General features: G+C 41.8%; 1 protein-coding gene across 2 annotated transcripts in view; it reads right to left on the reverse strand.

Annotated features, from left to right (window-relative positions):
* Positions 1 to 4,743: 4,743 nt before the first annotated feature.
* The window catches only part of ACAA2 (acetyl-CoA acyltransferase 2), a 46,451-nt gene continuing 34,525 nt past the window's right edge, over positions 4,744 to 16,669 (reverse strand). For both annotated transcript variants that reach the window (XM_060029035.1, XM_060029034.1), the window contains exons 9-10: positions 9,249 to 9,403; positions 4,744 to 8,023 (exon numbers count right to left, since the gene is read on the reverse strand). In XM_060029035.1, the coding sequence (XP_059885018.1) occupies positions 7,939 to 8,023; positions 9,249 to 9,403 (240 nt within the window). In that variant the 3' untranslated portion in view covers positions 4,744 to 7,938. The remainder of the gene's footprint in view (positions 8,024 to 9,248; positions 9,404 to 16,669) is intronic.

Genomic DNA, 16,669 nt, shown 5'->3' on the forward strand with positions numbered 1-16,669 from the left:
CCTCAGGAGCTGGGACCGTGCCCGGTTCATCTCTTCCAGTGTCTGGCATGTGAATGGTGACTGAACTGGACCGTGTCACACAAAACTACTCTTCTGGAATTGACTTCAAAGCCTACATCTTAGTCTTATAAATAAACAATCTCATGATGTTAAGTACCTGTCCTTTGAAAAAGTCAATGTTTTTGCTGCTTCCAGAAAGATATTGAGAAACGTGACAACAACCAGTGTGGACCCACAAAGGGGCAGCTTCATACGTTCCTGGTGGAAACGTTATTTATACAAACTTTCTGTGGAGCAATTTGTTAGTGCACATGGAAGACCTTTAAAATGCGGTTAATCTTTGATCTGTTGATCCCATTTCTAGGAATTTATCCCAGAGAAATAATTGCGGACATACAAGGATTTCCCTACAATGATGTTATTCTTGGTGTTATTTTAAGAAGTAAAAATTATAAACCACTGATTCTTCCAGTAATGGGGAACAGGTTAAACCAACTACAGTGGAACAGCAAACAGACGTGACAAAGAACACGGAAAAACAGAAAGCATTTTCGGTAGCAAGTTTGAGAGGCAGGTTCTATGAGAGTATGTAGGGTAACCTACTTTGCTTTTTAAATAAACACAGGCACAATGAAGAATCTGGAGACATAGAGATATGTTCACAGCAGTTGGAGGCAATTCTCAGTGTAAAAATCCTGGAAGAGCACGTACAGGGCAGTGTGCATATTACACTGTCACTGAGGTAAAATGGGGCGGCATACATAAATGAGTTAACAGACAGGTACATGCCCATTTGCTTGTACACGTACAAGCCATCCACAGAGGTGGACCCAAAATCAACGGGACCAGATGCCTGTGGGGAGGAACCATGACTTCTCACTTTTATACTCTGAAGTTTGAACCACATGAACTTACCACTGCTCCAAAAAATAACAACTGGAGATAAAAAAATAATGTTGAACAACAGTAGCATCATTTCAATTAGTGTGTGGTCTCTCAAGGAATTATTCTGAATGAATCGTAACTGATTTAGGGGGATGTTAGTTTTTAAATGATGCATTTCAGTAATGGTTAACTTTTATGTATGCAATGAACCACACGTTAGTATTACAATCAGAAAAGAAGTTTAAAATATAGAGTAATTTTTAAAAACTTAATTGTATCCTTTGACTTTTTTTATTAGAAAATCTCGTTTTGGAAATGTATTCAGTTCACATTTTAAGCCACTTTTTGACGCTTTTAAAAACAGTAAAATTTGTCAACAATAAATTTTCATGTAAATACAGCTTAAAAAAAAAAAAAAAAAAAGACCTGGCTTGGATGGTAAGTTCTGTGGTTGTCCTAGGGGCAACCTCATGCATTTGGGTTTCTCTCCCAACTCTTCTCTACCACATGTAGTTGGTTAGGTTCAAAGTAAAAGGCCCAAGGTCACTCTAGTGTTTCTATTGATCCTTAGTGCCAGGCAGCAAGCACCGTTAGAATCTCCCCGTTTTCTACCCCTTCTCTCTTGAAAACACACGGGCACACATGTGTGTATGACCAGGCACACAGCCACTTCCGTGATCATCTGTGGAGACAGAAGAGGTAAATTGTATGTGAGCAGCTACTTGCTGCTTGCTCTACTTCTCTGTGACTCTGAGAAAAATCTCTCGTGCTTCAGTTTCTTCAATCATCACCCATCCATTTATCCATCCCCACAACATTACTGTGCGCCTATTTTGTGCCAGGCACTGTGCTGGGCACATGAAGTCCTTGCCTTCTTGGAATTTACAATTTAACAAGGGAGACGGACGATAAACAATCTAATAACGGAATACAAGCTCAGAAGAGTTCCATAAAGGTCTGGGGAGAGGAACTTAGGGGGAACAGAGAACACCTGCCTAAAGAGAGAGCATCTGAGACTTGATGGACGAGTAGGGAAGGTCCTGTCCTGGGAAGGCAGAGGAAACAGCATTGCAGGCAGAGGGGAGATCTGACACAGTCCTAAAGGATGAGCAAGCATGGCATGTGAGGAGTCCAAAGAAAGGCAACATCTGTGAAGCACGGGGAGCCAGAGGAACAGTCTGAGCTCGGGTTAGAGGCAAGTGGAGGCCAGACCTCCTCAGGGGTTGGGGGTCACCATGAGCAGGCCACGGTGGGAAAAGGGTCTGGATTTTATTCCGAGCGTGATATAAACCTGTTTCAGGGCTTTAGAGAAGGGTGACCTAATACAATTCGTGTTTTTAAAAGATGCCCCTGGCAGCTTTCTAGAGAATGACGGAAGAGGGGCAAGAATGGAGGTGGGCTCTTGTAATCCAGGCAAGTGATTCTGGTAGCTTGGAGCAAAGTGGTGGAGGTGGAGAGAAGAAGTGGGTGGATTTGAGCTACATTCTGAAAGAATTGATAAATCTTGCTGATGGGCTGGATATGAGGGGTGAGGGAGAGGGTGGAATCAAGGAAACGCCCAGATCTCTGACCTGAAGTACTGGAATTGAGGAAGAAAGGACTTGAAGGAGGAGAGGGTTTCGTGAGAGAAATAAATGTCTAGAGGGCAGTTAGGTACAGGAGTCTGCAGCTAGAGGACAGACCAGTGTTGGGATGTAAACATGATGAGTCCTGTGACTCGGGATGGCATCACCAGGGAGAGCACCCCCCCCCGCCAAAGACCAATTCTGAAAAACTCACGAGCAGAGGTTTAGTAGAGGAACAGCTGCAAAAACAGACCAAAGGGACGGTTACCTGTGTCATGTTTGGGAGAGGTCAAAGAAGATGAGGACAGAAAAGTTTCACTAGATTTGGCAATGTGAAGGCGGTTGGTGACATTCGCAAGAACAGTGAAGTGGTGGAGGCGGAGCCAGGTTAGCGTGGTTTGAAGAATGAGTCAACTATTCATGAATTTCTTAGCAACATTAGGAGTAGAAGGAAACTTCCTGACTTTGATAAAGTGCATCTATCTGCCACCTATTGTAAGGATCACACTGAATGGTGAACTAATATGAACATTTCTAGGTTTGTTTTTTTTCCCCTCCCAACATTGCATTAGAGGTCCCAGCCTAATGCAAAAGGGCAATAAAAATAAATGAGATATCGTCTACATGATTAGAATTAATAAAAGGGTTTGGGCAAGCTGCCTAGATACATAATACCCCAAAGCTATTCATTAGCAATACCCAAGTAGAAAATAAAATAGAAAAAAATCTCATAAAATAAATCCTACTCAAGACTTTCATGGGGAAAAGCGATAAACCTTTACCAAAACTGTGCTGGGAGATTCCCTAGGAGGGGGCTCTTTTCGGCTATTTGCTCAGTGACAATCTCTGTTGACGTGACCTAGGGAGCAGGTATCTGATACAGAATGAAGAAAAAGTTATTGGTATTCTGGTCATGGAACCATGAGGTCCTTGGCCAACTAGATGCTAAAGTTTCCGAGAATCAAGACATGATCTAATGATTTTTTAAAAGGTGACAGAGGCAGTGATAATACAGTCACTGGAGGAAGGACCCGAGCATGAAGCCGGTAGACAGAAATAAAGAGAGCAGCGGGGTGGTATCATTAATCAACACGAACCTCAAAAGAGCACAGGGTTCTGCAAAAGGGAGGGGATGACTGCTCTGGGGGCAGCGTGGAGGGCAGCAAGGCCGCTGACCCACACCCAGACCTGAGACTGTGGGGCAAGAGAGAGACGAGGCTTATCCTCGAGGTATGCTGAAGACATCCTTGTTTATGAGGAGCTTATGCTTTGAAAAATTAGTAGCAGTCATATTTGTACTACTACATTCATCTCACCTTCCCAGCCTCTCCCTCGATCCTCAATATTGGTCTATATATAATCTCAGCAGGAGAAGTTAGAAAGCTGAATACTTTCATATTAAAATGTGTGTGTGTGTCTCTGTGTGTGTGTGTGTGTGTGTGTGTGTGTGTGTGTACATGTACCCATGTATGTGTATGAACAAACAGAACGGGGAGGTGACATGAGAAGGGGATGGTTGGATTTAGGGTTAAAGGAGGATTTTTTAACAGTAGCACTCCTGACATTTTGGGGCCTGATAATCCTTTGCTGGAGGGGCTGTCCTGTGGGGCCTGATAATCCTTTGCTGGAGGGGCTGTCCTGTGTGTTGCAGGAGGTTTAGCAGCAGCCCTGGCCTCTACCCACCAGGTGTCAGTCGCAGCCCCTCCCCAGTCATGACAACCAACGAACCTCCAGATATTGCCAAATGTCCCCTGGGGAGAGGTGTGCAGAACAGGACATAATTTAGGTAAACTGGGAAAGTTAAAGGAGAGGGATGAAATCCAGGCAAAACTTTGTTGTCTTCAGTCTGTGGCTTCTCTAAATTTTAGCGTAAACCCATTGGTTTATAATAGCTACTTTCTACTGACTCACTTGCCCCATTTTAGTTGGCTAGTGTAATAAACATTAATGACAACATTCCTTTCTGACTGCTGGGAAGTGCTGGTGGTGGGGGAAAGGGGTGACACAGGCCTTCTTCTGAGACTTGACTTGTAGCCTTTCTCAACTCCACATTTTCCATGTACAGATATGGTTCTTAAAATAAACATAAATCTTCCTTAAGGAAGCTATGCTCCGATTCAAATGTATTTGAGGAGTTATAATACATAACCAGCACTGTCTTTATTCAAGGGAAAAATCAATCTAATATGATATTGTTTATTAATATCAAGACTAAATTCAGTAATTTTGCTCCTTGGGCATTTATCTCAGAATGAATCATGAAACGTCACTCAACACACAAATTGAACTGGGTTTCAAAATTTTTAAAATTTTTTTAATTTTAAAAAATACAGGACAACTCAACAACAAAAAATAAAAAATTCAATTTAAAAAATGGGCAAAGGACTTAGATATTTCTCCAAAAAAGATATATGAATGGCCAACAATCATAGGAAAAGATGCTCAACATCACTAATAATTAGGAAAAGCAACTCAAGACCACAGTGAGATATCACTTCATACTATTTTTTTTGAATTTTATTTATTTTTTTATACAGCAGGTTCTTATTAGTTATCTGTTTTATACATATTAGTGTATATATGTCCATCCCAGTCTCCCAATTCATCCCACCACCACCCCTCCCCCACCACTTTCCCCCATCGGTGTCCATACGTTTGTTCTCTACATCTGTGTCTCTATTTCTGCCCTGCAAACCAGTTCATCTGTACCATTTTTCTAGGTTCCACATATATGAGTTAGTATACGACATTTGTTTTTCTCTTTCTGACTTACTTCACTCTGTATGGCAGTCTCTAGATCCATCCACGTCTCTACAAATGACCCAATTTCATTCCTTTTTATGGCTGAGTAATATTCCATTGTATATATGTACCACAACTTCTTTATCCATTTATCTGTCGATGGGCATTTAGGTTGCTTTCATGATCTGGCTATTGTAAATAGTGCTGCAAGGAACAATGTGGTGCATGTGTCTTTTTGAATTATGGTTTTCTCTGGCTATATGTCCAGTAATGTGATTGCTGGGTCATATGGTAATTCTAGTTTAATTTTTTTAAGGAACCTCCATACTGTTCTCCATAGTGGCTGTATCAATTTACATTCCCACTAACAGTGCAAGAGGGTTCCCTTTTCTCCACACCCTCTCCAGCACTTGTTGTTTGTAGATTTTCTGATGATGCCCATTCTAACTGGTGTGAGGTGATACCTCACTGTAGTTTTTTTTTTTTTTTTTTTTTTGCAGTACGCAGGCCTCTCACTGTTGTGGCCTTTCCCGTTGTGGAGCACAGGCTCCGGACACGCAGGCTCAGCGGCCATGGCTCATGGGCCTAGCCGCTCCGCGGCATGTGGGATCTTCCCGGGCCGGGGCATGAACCCCTGTCCCCTACATCGGCAGGCGGACTCTCAACCACTGCGCCACCAGGGAATCCCCACGTAGTTGTTTTTCTGAGGTTTTATCTTGTTCCTTCATCTGGTACATAACCCTATGCCTTTTCATTTTGTCTCTCTGTAAATGTGGTTTTTGTTCCACAGGCTGCAGGACTGCAGTTCTTCTTGCTTCTGCTGTCTGCCCTCTGGTGGATGAGGCTATCTAAGAGGCTTGTGCCAGTTTCCTGATGGGAGGGACTGGTGGTGGGTAGTGCTGGCTGTTGCTCTGGTGGGAAGAGCTCAGTAAAACTTTAATCCGCTTGTCTGCTAATGGGTGGGGCTGGGTTCCCTCCTTTTTGGTTGTTTGGCCTGAGGTGACCCAACACTGGAGCCCACCTGGCTCTTTGGTGGGGCTAATGGAGGACTCTGGGAGGACTCACGCTGAGGAGTACTTCTCAGAACTTCTGCTGCCAGTGTGTCCTTGTCCTCACGGTGAGACACAGCCACTCCCCGCCTCTGCAGGAGACCCTCCAACAATAGTAGGTATGTCTGGTTTAGTCTCCTATGGGGTCACTGCTCCTTCCCTTGGGTCCCGATGCACACACTACTTTGTGTGTGCCCTCCAAGAGAGGAATCTCTGTTTCCCCCAGTCCTGTCGAAGTCCTGCAATCAAATTCTGCTAGCCTTCAAAGTCTGATTCTCTAGGAATTCCTCCTCCCGTTGCCGGACCTCCAGGTTGGGAAGCCCGACGTGGGGCTCAGGACCTTTACTCCAGTGGGTGGACTTCTGTGGTATAAGTGTTCTCCAGTTTGTGAGTCGCCCACCCAGCAGGTATGGGATTTGATTTTATTGTGATTGCACCCCTCCTAACGTCTCATTGTGGCTTCTCCTTTGTCTTTGGATGTGGGGTATTATTTTTGGTGAGTTCCAGTGTCTTCCTGTCGATGATTGTTCAGCAGTTAGTTGTGATTCCAGTGCTCTCACAAGAGGGAGTGAGTGCACATCCTTCTACTCCACCATCTTGAACCAATCCTCCCACCTCATACTAATTAAGATGGCTATTATAAAAAAGAAACAGAAAACAGCAAGTATTGGTGAGGATGTGGAAAAATTTAAACCCTTGTGAGATAATGGTGGGAGTGTAAAATAGTATAGCTGCTATGGAAAACAGTATGGCAATTCCTTTAAATATTAAAAACAGAATCATCATACGATTCAGGAATTCCACTTCTCAGTATATACCTGAAAGAACTGAAAGCAAGGCCATGAATACATATCTGTACACCCATGTTTAGAGCAGCATTACTCACAATAGCCAAGAGGTGGTAGCAACCCAAATGTCCATCAACAGATGAGAGAAAAAACAAAATGTGGTTATCCATCTATCTATCTATAATGCAATATTATTCAGCCTTAAAAAAGAAGAAAATTCTGACACATGATACAACATGGATGAACTTGAGAACATTATGCTATGTGCAATAAGCCAGGCACAAAAGGACAAGTGCTGTATGATTCCACTTATATGAGGGACCTGTTGGAGTCAGCTGCAGAGAGACAGAAAGCAGAAGGTGGTTGCCAAGGGCTGCAGAGAGGGAGGAATGGGGAGTTGTTTAATGGGTGTAGAGTTTCAGTTCTCCAAGATGAAAAGAATTCTGGAGATGCATTGTGGTGATGGTTGCGTAACAATGTGAATGTATTTAACGCCACTGAACTATAGGCTTAAAAATGATTAAGATGGTAACTTTTATGTTATGCGTATTTTACCTCAATTAAAAATTTAGAAAAATACAAGAAACGATAGGAAAGGATTAGCTGAAGTTAAGGCAGAATTTATTCAATTTCCCTGCAATCATATTATCTAAGACATAAGCGGTGGTTATTTGGCAAGGATACAATTCCATTTAAGGCCTTCTATAGTTGGATTTTAGTTCAGAAATGCAGCATATTTGGTATCTTGTTCATGATAAATGCGTCTTTGCCTCACCATTCCTTGACCAAACTCAATCACTCTCAGTGCAGGGCATGGCATGACCTTCACAGCTTCTCTGAAGGTCACCTGGCGTACTGTGGCCTGGTCAAGTCATGTGAGCGTGGACGAGGGCAGGCTCCCTGCTCTCCTCAAGCTGTGTTCTCAATGATGACCGCAATTCCTTGGCCCCCTCCAATGCAGGCTGATCCTACAGCGTATTTTCCACCCCGACGCCTAAGAAAGAAAGCAGTGGCTGAAATCTACTTGAATAAAGAATGGACAGAATTAGATAATTAAGTAAATAGTATTTATAATGGTCACATTTGCATTATTCATTCTTGTTCAGCTCATCAGCTCAATCTTTTTTCCAGTCCTCAATATTGGAGAAAAGAGGAGAAAGAATTTGGAAAGCTGGATAGTCTTATTTTTTTAAAAAAAGTAGTAACAAAGAAGAGGGAGGCTGAAACAAATATAAAAGCTTAGGCTGCTGTGAGGAAGAAGTGACAACAGGAGGTAATTGGGATAAACTGGAAGTTGAAGAAGGGGGAGTAAATACTCAGCCCTTTTGGTTTATTTGTTTTATATTTTTATGAACCTTAGAATAAGTATAATTACTGAAGTTCATCCATATGAAAGGTCAGATAATTTAGAAACATTTCATGTCCCTTTCATAAAAATCAGACACCTTTAAAGTACCATCTGCTCTAATTCTTCAGTCCTGATAGAATAACCTTGAGAAACCACCAAGGAATTATTTTTTGTGCACATCACTCATTTCATCTCAATCATTAAGTGAAACAGGAGTCCCATTTACCTTAACCTCACAGGTGGGCAGAGTGATTTTCTGCCCTGACATATTTGGTTTTGTTTGCAATTTCCCTACTAACAGAGCAAAATGATCCAAAATACACAGTACAGAAGGAGGAGCTCTTCCATTAAAACTGAAAAGTATCAAACACACAGAAGGCTCCTCCTGGAACCCTGGAAACAATGAAGGAAAACCTTAGCTCAGACCCAAATTGTCAGTTTGCTTAGGTTTCTTGAATGACAGCACCTAGATCAGTATTTTGTTTTCTTAAATAATTGTGTCTCAGTCCTATAACTGGCACTAGAATGCAAGTGCCATGAGAACCAGGGCCTCATCACGGGCTCGCTGCTCTGCACCAGCACCAGGGATGGGCCCAGATGTACACTAGGCCCTCAGTGAACACGTGCTGAGTGGCTGCACTGCGAATGTGAGTAAGAGCAAGCATCCCAAGAGCAGAGGCACCAACACGTCAACTGAGTCATCTATAAGGTCTACTGAAAAAGGGGTATCCAAATAACCTGTTCCTGGTGAGAAGTAGTGCGAGGCGGTACGAAGAAGAATGAAAAATGTTGGATTGTTCTGGGGAAACCCAAATTCGTGCCTTTACACAAAAGATGGCAAATCTGAAAAGCAACAATTTCTAGCACGTACCTTAATTCATGAACCAGGTGTGCAGTAATCCTTGATCCAGATCCCCCTAATGGGTGACCCAAAGCAATGGCCCCTCCATTCACATTGGTTTTACTTCGGTCAAGATCCAAACTCTTTTCAACTGCCAAGTACTGGGGAGCAAAAGCTTCATTCACCTTAAAACAATCAAAACATTAATAAAAATGCTTATTCACAAACTTATTTCTGAGAACTGTCCAGTCCTGTCAATGGCTAATTATCCTGTTTTTTTTCCTACTTAAATTACATTGCAAGGTTATTTTAATTTATCTTCAATCATTCTTTGTAAAGATAACAGGTTTGAAAACAGGTATATTTACTAAGTGATACTTTTTTTTTTTTTTTTGTGGTATGCGGGCCTCTCACTGTCGTGGCCTCTCCCGTTGCAGAGCACAGGCTCCGGATGCGCAGGCTCAGTGGCCATGGCTCATGGGCCCAGCCGCTCCGCGGCATGTGGGATCCTCCCGGACCGGGGCATGAACCCGTGTCCCCTGCATCGGCAGGCGGACTCTCAACCACTGCGCCACCAGGGAAGCCCTACTAAGTGATACTTTAAGTGTAATATAGCCCTTAGAGAAAAGAAATCCTCAGTGATACTATAAACGGATACTGGACTACAGGCTGTAGGATACTGTAGAAAGCCCACAGGTTCTGCAGCTAGATGGACAGTTCAAATCTTGGCTATATGGATATTTTTTAAACTCTCTTGACACTCAAATTTCTTCAGTGGTAAAATGTGACTGTCGTATCATCTTAAGAGTTATTGTTAAGGTTAAGTGAAATCATGGGTATTAAGTGTTTAGTGTATTATCTGACACAAGCAAGTATTCAATAAATAGTTGCTATTATTATTACTACTACTCAGTACTACTAGCCACACTTCCAAGAAACTGATAGACAATAAAGAATAAACCGTCAGGGGGGACAGCTTCAAGATGGCGGAAGAGTAAGACGTGGAGCTCACCTTCACCTCCACAAATACATCAAAAATACATCTACATGTGGAACAGCTCCTACAGAACACCCACTGAACACTGGCAAAAGACCTCAGACCTCCCAAAAGGCAAGAAAATACCCATGTACTGGGTAGGGTAAAAGCAAAAAGAAAAAACAGAGACAAAAGAATAGGGATGGGACCTGCACCTCTGGGAGGGAGCTGTGAAGGAGGAAAAGTTTCCACACACTAGGAAGACCCTTCACTGGCAGAGACCAGGGATGGGTGGGGGGAAAGCTTCAGAGCCGCGGAGGAGAGCGCAGCAACAGCAGTGCAGAGGGCAAAGCGGAGAGATTCCCGCACAGAGGATCGGTACTGACCAGCTCTCACCAGCCTGAGAGGCTTGTCTGCTCACCCACCGGGACGGGTGGTGGCTGGGAGCTGAGGATCAGGCTTCAGAGGTCAGATCCCAGGGAGTGGACTGGGGTTGGCTGCGTGAACACAGCCTGAAGGGGGCTAGTGCGCCACAGCTAGACGGGAGGGAGTCCAGGAAAATGTCTGGAACTGCCTAAGAGGCAAGAGAGCATTGTTTCAGGGTGCGCGAGGAGAGGGGATTCAGAGTACCGCCTAAACAAGCTCCAGAGATGGGCATGAGCCGTGGCTATCAGCGTGGACCACAGAGACGGGCATGAGATGCTAAGGCTGCTGCTGCAGCCACGAAGAATCCTGTGTGCGAGCACAGGTCACTCTACACACCTCCCCACCTGGGAGCCTGTGCAGCCTGCCACTCCCAGGGTCCTGTGATCCAGGGACAACGTCTCCAGGAGAACACAGGTCGTGCCTCAGGCTATGACAATGTCACGCTGGCCTCTGCCACTGCAGGCTCGCCCCCGCATTCTGTACCCCTCCCTTCCCTTGGCCTAATCAGTTGCTAGGTTAACCCCGTCCTGTCTGGGCGGGGAACAGATGCCCTCAGGTGACCTACACGCAGAGGTGGGGCCAAATCCAAAGCTGAACCCTGGAAGCTGTGCGAACAAAGAAGAGAAAGGGAAATCTATCCCAGCAGCCTCAGGAGCAGCAGATTAAATCTCCACAATTAAATTGATGTACACTTCATCTATGGAATACCTGAATAGACAACGAAACATCCCAAAATTGAGGTGGTGGACTTTGGGATCAACTGTAGACTTGGGGGTTTGCTTTCTGCATCTAATTTGTTTCTGGTTTTATGTTTATCTTAGTTTAGTATTTAGAGCATATTATCATTTGGAGATTTGCTTATTGATTGGGTTGCTCTTTTCCTTTTATTTAAATATATATTTTTTTCCTTTTTCTCCTTGTGTTAGTGTGTATGTATATGCTTCTTTGTGTGATTTTGTCTGTATAGCTTTGCTTCTACCATTTGTCCTAGGGTTCTTTCTGTCTGTCCATTTTGTTTGTTTTGTATAGTTTTTAGCGCTTGTTATCATTGGTGGATTTGTTTTTTGGTTTGGTTGCTCTCTGTTTCTTTTTAAACTACTTTTAAATTTTTTTATTTTTAATAATTAAAAAAAATTTATTTTATTGTATTCTTTCTTTCTTTCATTATTCCTTTCTTTCTCTCTCTCTCTCTTTTCCCTCCCTCCCTCCCTCTCTCTCTCTCTCTCTCTCATTCTCTTTCTTTCTTTCTTTTTTTCCTCCATTTTCTTCTGAGCTGGGTGGCTGACAGAGTCTTGGTGCTCCAGCTGGGTGTCACGTCTGAGCCTCTGAGGTGGGAGAGCTGAGTTCAGGACATTGGTCCACCAGAGACCTCCCAGCTCCATGTAATATCAAACGGCAAAAGCTCTCCCAGAGATCTCCATCTCAATGTTAAGACCCAGCTCCACTCAAAAACCAGCAAGCTACAGTGCTGGACACCCTAGGACAAACAACTAGCAAGAGAGGAACAAAACCCTGCCCATTAGCAGAGAGGCTGCCTAAAATCATAATAAGTCCACAGACACCCCAAAACACACCACCAGACGCGTCCTGCCCACCAGAAAGACAAGATCGAGCCTCATCCACCAGAACAAAGGCACCAGTCCCCTCCACCAGGAAGCCTACACAACCCACTGAACCAACATTAGCCACTAGGGGCAGACACCAAAAACAACGGGAACTAAGAACCTGCAGCCTATGAAAAGGAGACCCCAAAACACAGTAAGCTAAGCAAAATGAGAAGACAGAGAAAGACACAGCAGATGAAGGAGCAAGGTAAAAATCCAACAGACCAAACAAATGAAGAGGAAATAGGCAGTCTACCTGAAAAAGAATTCAGAGTAATGATAGTAAAGATGATCTAAAATCTTGGAAATAGAATGGAGAAAATACAAGAAATGTTTAACAAGAACCTAGAAGAACTAAAGAGCAAACAAACAATGATGAAGAACACAATAAATGAAATTAAAAATTCTCTAGAAGGAATCAATAGCAGAATAACTGAGGCAGAAGAATGGATAAGTGACCTGGAAGATAAAATAGTGGAAATAACTGCCTCAGGGCAGAATAAACAAAAAAGAATGAAAAGAATTGAGGACAGTCTCAGAGACCTCTAGGATAACATTAAACACACCAACATTCAAATTATAGGGGTCCCAGAAGAAGGAGAGAAAAAGAAAGGGACTGAGAAAATATTTGAAGAGATTATAGTTGAAAACTTCCCTAATGTGGGAAAGGAAATAGTCAATCAAGTCCAGAAGCACAGAGAGTCCCATACAGGATAAATCTAAGGAGAAACACACCAAGACACATATCAATCAACTAACAAAAATTAAATACAAAGAAAAAATATTAAAAGCAGCAAGGGAAAAGGAACAAATAACATTCAAGAGAATCCCCATAAGATTAACATCTGATCTTTCAGCAGAACCTCTGCAAGCCACAAGGGAGTGGCAGGACATATTTAAAGTGATGAAAGGGAAAAACCTACAACCAAGATTACTCTACCCAGCAATGAAAAGGGAAAAACCTACAACCAAGATTACTCTACCCAGCAATGATCTCATTCAGATTTGATGGAGAAATTTAAACCTTTACAGACAAGCAAAAGCTAAGAGAATTTGGCAACATCAAACCAGCTCTACAACAAATCCTTAAAGGACTTCTCTAGGCAGGAAACACAAGAGAAGGAAAAGACCTACAATAACAAACCCAAAGTAATTAAGAAAATGGTAATAGGAACACACATATCGATAATTACCTTAAATGTAAATGGATTAAATGTTCCAACCAAAAGACATAGATTGGCTGAATGGATACAAAACCAAGACCTGTATATTTGGTGTCTACAAGAGACCCACTTAAGACCTAGGGACACATACAGACTGAAAGTGAGGGGATGGAAAAAGATATTCCATGCAAATGGAAATCAAAAGAAAGCTGGAGTAGCAATCTTCATGTCAGGCAAAACAGACTTTAAAATAAACTCTATTACAAGAGACAAAGAAGGACACTACATAATGATCAAGGGATCAATCCAAGAAGAAGATATAACAATTGTAAATATTTATGCACCCAACATAGGAGCACCTCAATACTTAAGGCAAATGCTAACAGCCATAAAAGGGGAAATCGACAGTAATACAATCATACTAGGGGACTTTAACACCTCACTTTCACGAATAGACAGATCATCCAAAATGAAAATAAATAAGGAAACACAAGTTTTAAATGATACATTAAACAAGATGGACTTAATTGATATTTATAGGACATTCCATCCAAAAACAGCAGAATACACTTTCTTCTCAAGTGCTCATGGAACATTCTCCAGGATAGATCATATCTTGGGTCACAAATAAAGCCTTGGTAAACTTAAGAAAATTGAAATCGTATCAAGTATCTTTCAGAGTTTTTTTTTTTTTTTTTTTTTTTTTGCGGTACGCGGGCCTCTCACTATTGTGGCCTCTCCTGTTGCGGACCACAGGCTCCGGATGCGCAGGCTCAGCGGCCATGGCTCACGGGCCCAGCTGCTCCGCGGCACGTGGGATCCTCCTGGACCGGGGCACGAACCTGTGTCCCTTGCATCGGCAGGCGGACTCTCAACCACTGTGCCACCGGGGAAGCCCTCAAGTATCTTTTCCAACCACAACGCTGAGACTAGATATCAATTACAGGAAAAAAATCTGTAAAAAATACAAACACATGTAGGCTAAACAATACACTACTAAATAACCAAGAGATCACTGAAGAAATCAGAGGAAGTCAAAAAATACCTAGGAACAAATGACAATGAAAACATGACGACCTAAAACCTACGGGATGCAGCAAAAGCAGTTCTAAGAGGGAAGTATAGCACTACAATCCTACCTCAAGGAACAAGAAACATCTCAAATAAACAACCTAACCTTACACCTAAAGCAATTAGAGAAAGAAAAACAAAAAAACCCCAAAGTTAGCAGAAGGAAAGAAATCATAAAGATCAGATCAGAAATAAATGAAAAAGAAAAGAAGGAAACAATAGCTAAGATCAATAAAACTAAACGCTGGTTCTTTGAGAAGATAAACAAAATTGATAAACCACTAGTCAGACTCACCAAGAAAAAAAGGAAGAAGACTCAAGTCAATAGAATTAGAAATGAAAAGGAGAAGTAACAACTGACGCTGCAGAAATACAAGGATCATGAGAGATTACTACAAGCAACTATATGCCAATAAAATGGACAACCTGGAAGAAATGGACACATTCTTAGAAATGCACAACCTCCCGAGACTGAACCAGGAAGAAATAGAAAATATAAACAGACCAATCACAAGCACTGAAATTGAAACTGTGATTAAAAATCTTCCAGCAAACAAAAGCCCAGGACCAGATGGCTTCACAGGCGAATTCTATCAAACATTTAGAGAAGAGCTAACCCCTATCCTTCTCAAATGCTTCCAAAATATAGCAGAGGGAGGAACACTCCCAAACTTATTCTATGAGGCCACCATCACCCTGATACCAAAACAGACAAAGATGTTACAAAAAAATAAAACTACAGACCAGTATCACTGATGAACATACATGCAAAAATCCTGAACAAAATACTAGCAAACAGAATCCAACAGCACGTTAAAAGGATCATACACCATGATCAAGTGGGGTTTACCCCAGGAATGCAAGGATTCTTCAATATACACAAATCAATCAATGTGATACACCATATTAACAAATTGAAGGAGAAAAATCATATGATCCTCTCAATAAATGTAGAAAAAACTTTAGACAAAATTCAATACCCATGTATGATAAAAACCTTCCAGAAAGTAGGCATAGAGGGAACTTACCTCAACATAATAAAGGTCATATATGACAAACCCACAGCCAACATCGTTCTCAATGGTGAGAAACTGAAACCATTTCCTCTAAGATCAGGAACAATACAAGGTTGCTCACTCCGCTATCATTCAACATAGTTTTGGAAGTTTTAGTCACAGAGATGAGAGAAGAAAAAGAAATAAAACAAATCCAAATCGAAAAGAAGAAGTAAAACTGTCACTGTTTGCTGATGTCATGATACTATACATAGAGAATCCCAAAGATGCTACTAGAAAACTACTAGAGCTAATCAATGAATCTGGTAAAGTAGCAGCATACAAAATTAATGCATAGAAATCTCTTGCATTTCTATACACTAACGCCAAAAAATCTTAAAGAGAAATTAAGGAAACACTCCCATTTACCATTGCAACAAAAAGAATAAAATACCTAGGAATAAACCTACCTAAGGAGACAAAAGAGCTGTATGCAGAAAACTGTAAGACACTGCTGAAAGAAATTAAAGATGATACAAACAGATGGAAAGATATACCATGTTCTTGGATTGGCAGAATCAACATTGTGAAAATGACTATAGTACCCAAAGCAATTCACAGATTCAATGTAATCCCTATCAAACTACCAATGACATTCATCACAGAACTAGAAGAAAAATTTCACAATTTGTATGGAAACACAAAAGACCCCGAACAGCCAAAGCAATCTTGAGAAAGAAAACTGGAGTTGGAGGAATCAGGCTTCCTGACTTCAGACTATACTACAAAGCTACATTAATCAAGGAAGTATGGTACTGGCACAAAACCAGAAATATAGATCAACGGAACAGGATAGAAAGCCCAGAGATAAATCCACACACATATGGTTACCTTATCTTTGATAAAGGAGGCAAGAATATACAATGGAGAAAAGACAGCCTCTTCAATAAGTGGTGCTGGGAAAACTGGATAGCTACATGTAAAAGAATGAAATTAGAACACTCCCTAACACCATACACAAAAATAAACTCAAAATGGAGTAAACCTAAATGTAAGGCCAGACACTATCAAACTCTTAGAGGAAAACATAGGCAGAACATTCTATGACATACATCACAGCAAGATCCTTTTTGACCCACCTCCCAGACAAATGGAAATAAAAACAAAAATAAATAAATGGGACCTAATGAAACTTAAAAGTTTTTGCACAGCAAAG

The sequence above is a fragment of the Delphinus delphis genome, chromosome 13, assembly GCF_949987515.2.
Source record: "Delphinus delphis chromosome 13, mDelDel1.2, whole genome shotgun sequence".
In the NCBI taxonomy this organism is placed as follows: Eukaryota; Metazoa; Chordata; class Mammalia; order Artiodactyla; family Delphinidae; genus Delphinus; species Delphinus delphis.